This window comes from Syngnathus leptorhynchus, chromosome 7 (genome assembly GCF_054491065.1).
Source record: "Syngnathus leptorhynchus isolate UIUO chromosome 7, UIUO_Slep, whole genome shotgun sequence".
Taxonomy (NCBI): Eukaryota; Metazoa; Chordata; class Actinopteri; order Syngnathiformes; family Syngnathidae; genus Syngnathus; species Syngnathus leptorhynchus.
Genome location: NC_141201.1, coordinates 15504211 through 15513318, shown reverse-complemented (window position 1 = coordinate 15513318; position 9108 = coordinate 15504211). Strand labels below are relative to the sequence as shown.

The window sequence follows — 9108 nt, the reverse complement described above, 5'->3', positions numbered from 1 at the left end:
AGAGGAGGATCCGTCGGGAGGTCGAACCTCGGATTCAGGATGAGCAGTGTGGCTTTCGTCCTGGCCGTGGAACAGTGGACCAGCTCTACACCCTCGGCAGGATCCTCGAGGGTGCATGGGAGATCGCCCAACCAGTCCACATGTGTTTTGTGGACTTGGAGAAGGCATTCGACAATGTCCCTCGGGAGGTTCTCTGGAGGGTGCTTTGGGAGTACGGGGTGCCGGGCACACTGATAAGGGCGGTTCGGTCCCTGTATCACCGATGCCAGAGTTTGGTCCGCATTTCCGGCAGTAAGTCGGATTCGTTCCCAGTGAGGGTTGGACTCCGCCAAGGCTGCCCTTTGTCACCGATTCTGTTCATAATTTTTATGGACAGAATTTTTAGGCGCAGCCGAGGCGTTGAGGGGGTCCAGTTTGGGGACCTCAGCATCGCGTCACTGCTTTTTGCAGATAACGTGGTGCTGTTGGCTTCTTCAGTCCGTGATCTCCAGCTCTCACTGGAGCGGTTCGCAACCGAGTGTGAAGCGGTCGGGATGAGGGTCAGCACCTCCAAATCCGAGTCCATGGTCCTCGGTCGGAAAAGGGTGGAATGCCCTCTCCGGATCGGGGATGAGATCCTGCCCCAAGTGGAGGAGTTCAAGTATCTTGGGGTCTTGTTCACGAGTGAGGGCAGGATGTAGCGCGAGATCGACAGGCGGATCGGTGCCGCGTCGGCAGTAATGCGGACTCTGTACCGGTCCGTTGTGTTGAAGAGAGAGCTGAGCCAAATGGCAAAGCTCTCGATTTACCGGTCGATCTACGCTCCTACCCTCACCTATGGTCACGAGCTATGGGTCGTGACCAAAAGAACATCGTGTCTGTGGGGCGTGAGAGAACATCTTCTGACATCGGCTGAATAAAATCTTTTTCCAACCAGCCGTGTGTCCCCGAAACATTTCCTTCTTTAAAGCCAGCATTTTTTGCCAAGTCTTTTAAGAAGACTAGCGAAGCCACGAAGACATCCATCCATCCATTTTCTGAACCGCTTAGTCCCCACGGGGGTCGCGGGCGTGCTGGAGCCTATCCCAGCCGTCATCGGGCAGTAGGCGGGGGACACCCTGAACTGGTTGCCAACCAATCGCAGGGCACACAGACGAACAACCATTCACACTCGCACTCACAACTAGGGACAATTTGGAGTGCTCAATCGGCATCTCAAGCATGTTTTTGGGATGTGGGAGAAAACCGGAGTGCCCGGAGAAAACCCACGCGGACACGGGGTGAACATGCAAACTCCACACAGGGAGGGCCGGAGGTGGAATCGAACCCGCACCCTCCTAACTATGAAGCGGACGTGCTACCCACTGCACCACCGAGCCGCCTCCACGAAGACAATTCACCACAAATTTCTGAGAAAAGTAACACAATTCCATTTCAAAATTTCACTCCTTGTCGGCCTGCATGCGTGTGGTCAGCTTTGTGGCGTGCCAGAAAAATACATAGTAGAGGGTGACATTATTTGGGAATAACTGTTCGCTAGATTGTCAAATTAATTCACAAAGCATACAATAATTAAAAAGATATATACTGGCTGGCTCTCAATGTTCAATTGACATGTTTTCACTGTAAGACAGTAGTTGACATGAAGAAATAATAGTTGTTCATATACACAGTTGATTGATCTCAGTCGCAGACGAGATCAAGGCCTGAAGTTGTCACAAGATAAAAGAAGTCCACTTGTGATAATCTTCTTCCCTGACAAATCCGAATTAATGGAAACCTCCAACACACCTGAGGCACTTACCTACATGATTGTCATAGAGATTTTGATGAAGGGTTGATAGGCTGGAACTCAAGAGCACATTGATGTCACACTGGGGAAGACATTTCTACTCCTTGAGAAGAATAAAAAAAATCCTTTATCTTAGTTTTCCCTTAAAATGATTCACCCTTGTATTTGAATGACCAAACACAAAGTCACACGGTAATGGAAATTGTAGTTCTTTTGAATTTGCCATCTACCCTCAGCAAAAAAATAAAGCTTCTGATCAAATGATCAATAAGCAATGACACTGATGCGTTAGGAATGATAAGGAAAAGTGTCAATAGCTGTAAAATTATTGGAGACACAAAAGTTAAAAGATAATGAAAATGCTCTTCAATCGCATAAATGTAAAATCGTAATTGTCTCAGCTACTAAACTGAAAACCTTTCCCACTGTGATACTCTGTCAATGCTAAAGTAATCAGGTTCGCTTGGCAGTCAAATTCATATTTTGTGCATTGTGTAAAGATTGAAAATGAAATTGTATTTAATGCACATAAAGTCAGAGTTGTAAGAAAAGCTATTCAGTTGACAGTAAGGGTAGGTGGCGATAGTGTGGGAGCATTTTATACTGAAACGCAAGACGAGCATCGTGACAAACGTTGCAATACGGTCCTCGCTTTTGATATGTATATGAAGCTACATGAAACCCAAATTAGCGTAAAATTAGCGGAGCACAAATCACAGAGATTAATACTATTAAACTTTACGAACATAAAATAAGGCCTGCTTAATTATGACTACCCTTGAATTTGTGACTCATTTATTGCCAAGGTGAGAAGTACAGTATATCTTGCAACTATAAATACTACATCATGCAGGGTGGTTATTTTTCATTGTGCTCATTGTTGGCACCTGGTGATGTGTGACATACGGCAAGCGTGGTAAGTAACTGGTCATATTTTGTTGCGGTTTCTTAAAATCGGAAAACACCCTTTACTCAGTGTCAGACTGGATTGGAAATCCCTGACCCAGCCGGTCAGACAAGGTGGTCTGTCTAACTGAAGGCATTGGCACGCCAACCAGCCTCAATTAGAGGGGTTGCAAACAATTTGGACAAGGACTGGGAATTTACCTAAACGTGCCCTGAATCCCAGAGGTGACTACAAAAACCGGCTGAGCCTGTACAACCGAGGCATCGTCCAGATTCGCTCAAGGACTACATTACTCAATATTGAAATAAAAACTGTTTGTAATGTGTCAAAATAACCAACAAAAGGCTGAGCCGGTAACCTTGGACAAGTTTACTCAGCTTTATAGGGCCCTATTTAAGTCAGATATACTACCCACGTGCACCATGCTGCAGCGTTTAGAAGTGTTCCACGATATTGGAAAAACATGTGATATGCAAATTAGTTGTTAAATAACATGATATAGATATTGCAATATTTAACATCTACCTAATAAAATTATATTTTTACCATTTAAAGAACAAATTACATGCTGAGAAATAATCAAGCTAAAGTATTCCTAGCAAATTAATTGGAATTAAACTTGATAATCAACTTTTGGATGGTGATGCACATTTAGGTTTTCGTCTAACTAGTCAAGTTCAGATAAAAGCATATAATTCTATTAAAAGATATTGCATGTCTTTGGAGTATTACGATATTGAATTTTTTTTTATTTATTGTGCAGCACCAGCATTGAGAAATGATATCATCTTTATTTTCCCTATGCAGGAGGCAATGTGGTATCTAAACAGTGCAACACAACCAAACACAATAAAACAATCAAGTTCCATCAAAACACAAACTGCAATGAGCACAGAGTTGTGTGATCTCACTGCAGTTTGAAGGCCCATCTTGGTTTTTCCCCTCATTGATCCACATCTTTCAAATTCCTTATAATTTGAGGACCACTGGCAGCAGGATGGTCTGGTTTGAAGCTTTGGGGAGTATAACGTGTTTGGCAGCAGGGTGGAGACTGCAAAGAAGCAGGGAGTGTAGGGAGAGTGTTCATGAAGGAATGGTGGGTTGCAGTGTAACGGTAGAGTATATAACAACTCGGAAAGTCCGAAAGGTTTGCATCAATGTCTGAGTGCACTGGTGTAGAGATTCTCTGAGTCCCATCGGAACAACACACACAACCATGGAACCTGTCCTCCACATCTTGGGGGTCATACTTGTATCTGTCTTCCTGCAAAATGCATCATCAGCTCATCTCAATGACACGTAAGTCGATCCAACCTTGACCCGGTTAATAAATTGAATCATAGCAAGTTTGCTGTCTGCATGAAGTTTGTCCTCTTGTAGGGTTCCAAATTTTATAATAAAGTGCATCTTTCTATGACTGTCTCTTTAACTTTTATTTAAGTGTGAAATATGAGCGTGTATGTTTGTCATTGGAATACCTGTTTTTGTTATTGAACCTACGTGCTTGTCACAGATTGTCAGAACATCATGTTCAGACATAAGAGTGTTCATACTTGGTTCATTTGGCACCGAGACAGTCCCGGCCGCAGTTCGATGATCAACTTTAAGGTTGTGTCATCCAACTTCCCACCGCATGTCTTGGACACTGGTCTTGTTAAAGAGAGAGGCAGAACTGTCAACTGATCACCGATGGTCACGAACTGTGCGTCGTGACCAAAACAAAGAGATCACAGATACATGCAGCTAAAATGAGTTTCCTCTGCTGGATGTCCAGGCTCTCTTTCTCCGGGAAGATGAGCGGCTCGGTCTATCAGGACAATTGTTGTTGTAGCATCTACTGCATAGCAAGAACTGTATCAGTCCAAGGTCTTTTTAGATTGGGGACCTCAGTAGTCTGTACCACTGTTTCAAACCTAATGAATTATGTTCCATATTAAGTTAAATGTAGAGTTTTATTTCTAAAATGAGTTCCTGATGGTGTAGGGGTACAATCATTTGCCTGACTTGTGTCCAGTCAGCGAACGCTTAATTCCCGCTCAGTGGCCGTGTGCATGTGAGTGTGATCGGTTGTTTGTGCCCTGCGACTGACTGGTGACCAGCTCAGGGTGTCTGTCTTTCACCCGATTTCAGCTGGAATAGGCTCCAGCACCCCCGGTGACCCTGAACAGGATAAGCAGTATTGATAATGAATGAATGGACATTTCTTTAACGAAAATAGAATGAAATGGTCCGTATATGTGTTTTGGAGTTGTCAGCTCATAATGTTTGTATTCAATGCAATGTTTATGTTCTCTTCCTCCGTGCAGCATCTTTGCCGTGACCGTGAGCTCTCAGGTGAGAGGAGGCTCGCAAGAAACTTTGTGTGCCGTCATCAGCGGACCCCCGGAGCCCGTCACATTGAATATCGCTCTGCACACCAAGTCTGGCAGCACCGTCATCCTGACAAAGAGAGTCGAAAAGGACTTTTACCAGTGCCTCAGCTTTCAGGTATGTTTTTCATGGACCCACCTATATATATTCATCCATCCATCTATTTTTTGACCTGTTTCTCAACAAAGGCCGCTTTTTATTTGAGGCTATCAATGTACTTGCGTTCTTCTTGGAAACATTCCCTACCCCTGACCCCGAGTGCCTACATCCGTATATGAACACACACATGGATCAAAAACACCTCTCACAAACTGTGGAAGCATTTGCTTTTTCTTGTGGTGACTTAACAGCACCATTAGCAATGTGAAAACCAGTATTAACACATATATGAAGCGATTTCATAGTTGAGCTTGCATTGTGTTTGCTGCTGCAACATGGTCTCCTGCAGTTAGAATGGTGTTGTTCAGGAGCCCTTCATCTGTTACTCTTCCTCCCATTCCTCATTTTACAATCAATGTGTTGTCATCTGTGTTTCTCGGCACTGTAGGTCCCAGTAGTGCGCACTAGTACTGTGGCAACCATAAATGTCACTGTGAAGGGGGAGAGTGGCACCATGAACAAGGACACCAAGATCCTCATTGTGCCCCCTGCTTTCATCCACATCGTCCAGACTGATAAGCCCATCTACAAACCTGGACAGACCGGTAAGTCTCACCACCATTAAGATATTGAGAGACTGGGGGTAAAAGAGGAATGTTGGAAAACAGGAATGATTCAAAAAGTGGCGATAAGGCTAGCTCTCAAGGAGAAATACTGCTGGTGTCATGTCACGTCTCCAAGGCCCAGCTTCTGTTTGTTAGTCTTGTACCCAATTATTGGCAAATGAGGAATGGAGGTTTTATTTTACGCCTGTGGAATATCCACCAGACTTTCAGTATAGCTCCTGAAACAAACAGGTCAGCTTATGAGTTTGCATGCCACCTTATTAGTCATGCCTTCTCACTGTGATTGGTTGATTTTCTGTGGCTGCAGTGGTTACTTAAAATCTCAAAATAGCAACACAACATGTGAAGTGGGCATTTTGAGAAAGATACAATTTAATAAAACTTCCATGGAAGGAGGTATTTTGAATTACACCAGGATGGCAGCAATAGATTACATACATTTTAATTAGTGCGAATAAATATGTTTCTCGCCATGTGTCATGAGTCTGGTGTGAGTCCTTTATTGTGCTCTTTGTTCTTCAAATGCATTTTTGAGTGGTAATTTACTGCCATGTCATTTTTTGAGCCCTCAAACAGAAAAAAAATATTTCCTGTTTGCTTTATTATAATATTTTACCTGTTTGTCATGTATTTAAAGCAATGCTTGAAACTTTTATTTTATTGTCTAAATTCTTTTATAGTGCAGTTCCGAATTGTTTCCATGGACTCCAGTTTTATCCCTGTAGACCGGCTGGTAAGTTTACAATTAGTTTTGAAGATACGCAATTATGTAGGTCCCAGACTGAAAAGCAAATAATGCAAGAAAGCTAGTGAGACGGTATGGTCCAGGAACAAATGTGCATGAGTAGATTGACATTGCAATTACTATAAACATCCAAAAAATTGATCGATGGAAGCTTAGAAATGCATGCAATCCACCGATCTGACATCCTATTTGGCCGTCGCAGCCGGGTTTGGTGGTCAGACAGGTCAGCCTGAAAATGCTGTGTTCATTTAGAACATGTCTTTAGAGTCAACCTCACATGGTCCAAATGGGTTTAAATACCCTTATTAGTGTGAAGGTGAAGACCTTCACACTATTGTTATTGTACTTTTTTGTTGTGCCCACTTTTTTGACGCTTTACTTCCACATACTTCAACCGATTCACTCCTTTCCATTTTCATTTATTCCAAATATTTATGACACGGGTGCTCCCATTTTTTTCATTCAAAAAATTTTCCGTTTTCACAAAATTTACAAATTTCCGGCAATTTTTGCCCCATTCATTCTTAATGGCAGATTCAACATTTCACATTTACGTTGTTTCAGTTTGAAATTCACATAATTCAACACATTCAAATCACATTGGGAACGTTCCCAAACTTGGCAAATTCAAAAATTTTACGTTTTCACGTTTAAAATTTTCACAAAATTTCACAAAATTTCACAAAATTTCCTTTTTCCACTCTAATTTCTACATTCTTCAACCGATTCAACTCGTTCCAACTTTAAACTGTTCATCTTTTGCCTACCTATTCCAAACCTTCCCACTTAGCAAAAATTCCACATTTTTCAAATTTGAAATTCAACCAAATTTTCCAAAATTTCCTTTTTCCACTCTAATTTCAACATTCTTCAACCGATTCAACCCATTCCAATTTTATTCACTTTGTTCAACTTATGCTTACCATATTCAGCCCCTTCAACCCCACTTCTACTATGCTTCCACAATTCAACCCTTGACCCCCACTTCCAGTGTGGCGGCCATCTTGGATTGACCCTGAAGTGACCCCAATGACCCATGAATGGACCGGAAGTGACCCCAAATGAACCGGAAGTTACCTCAGGCAAACCGGAAGTGACCTTAAATAGACCGGAAATGACCTCAGGCAAACCGGAAGTGACCCTAAATAGACCAGAAATGACCCCAAATGAACCGGAAGTGACCCCAAATAGACCGGAAGTTACCTCTGGCAAACCGGAAGTGACCCTAAATAGACCGGAAGTGACCTCAGGCAAACCTGAAGTGACCCCAATTGAACCGGAAGTGACCTAGGCAAACCGGAAGTGACCCTAAATAGACCGGAAGTGACCTCAGGCAAACCGGAAGTGACCCCAGGTAAACCGGAAGTGAGCCAAATAAACCGGAAATGACCTAAATAAAACCGGAAGTGACCCAAATCAAACCGGAAGTGACCTTATTTCAACACAAAGTGCCCCAAATAGCTACATTTTCGCTAACTCATTCAATTTTTGTCCGATTCAACCCGTTTCAACATTTAACTCCGAAAGTGAAACTCAGGAAGGAAATAGGTATTATATATTTATGAATATTAATATTTAAATTATATTTAAATATAAATATAAGCCAAAATATAAATATAAATATATAAATAAATAATATTTAAATTATATTTAAATATTAATTTTTCGTTTCGTTCCAAATTTCAAAACTTTTTGGCGCAAATTTTTTTAAAAATTCCCATTCATTCTCAATGGGGATTTATCATTTGCTCTAACTTCTACATTTTTTAACCGATTCAACCAGTTCCAACTTTCAACTGTTCATCTTTTGCCTACCTATTGCACAACTTTCACGTTACCAACAATTCCAAATTTTTAATTTTGAAATTAACGCCAAATTCTCCTAAATTTCGTTTTTCAACTCTCATTTCTACATTTTTCAACCGATTCAACCCATTCCAACTTTCAACTGTTCATCATTTTCCTACCTATTCCACAACTTCCCGCTTACCAAAAATTCCACATTTTCAAATTTGAAATTCAACCAAATTTTTCAAAATTTCCTCTTTCCCTTCTATTTTCTACATTTTTCAACCGATTCAACTCGTTTCAACATCCTTCTGCAGCATTCCCCGAGTATTTATTCAACTTCTTCACCTTCACACGCAATTTCTTCAGGAATTGCAAATTCTAGTTATTATTATTATCATTATTATTATTATAAAATACAAAAGCAGAATACATGTGTGAACACATTTTTGTGCCCAGGAATAACAAGTATACATGATTAAAGTGCATAAAGTCCCCTTAAACATGTTGGATGACTGACATGCTCATTCGAGATATTAAAAAAATCATCACCAAGTTGTTAAGTTGATCAACCAACCCATGTTGGATTAAAGAATTTTCACCCGGCTCAAAAATAACCAATTATGGATTAAACATTTCATAACTACACCCTTGGATAAATTAAATAACCGGTCTTTTTTTTTTTTATGTGAACAGGTAAAGTGGAGACTCACAATGTCCAATGAAAGGGCACCAGTGGCATTAATCCATATGCCTTACATTATGCTTAATTCCAAGTTTTAGATGGACTTAAAATCATTAT

General features: G+C 41.3%; 1 protein-coding gene across 1 annotated transcript in view; it reads left to right on the top strand.

Annotated features, from left to right (window-relative positions):
* Positions 1-3894: 3894 nt before the first annotated feature.
* The window catches only part of a2m1 (alpha-2-macroglobulin 1), a 32702-nt gene continuing 27488 nt past the window's right edge, over positions 3895-9108 (top strand). Inside the window, exons 1-4 of the mRNA XM_085916999.1 lie at positions 3895-3977; positions 4985-5165; positions 5596-5752; positions 6454-6506. Coding sequence (XP_085773125.1) covers positions 3895-3977; positions 4985-5165; positions 5596-5752; positions 6454-6506 — 474 coding nt within the window. The remainder of the gene's footprint in view (positions 3978-4984; positions 5166-5595; positions 5753-6453; positions 6507-9108) is intronic.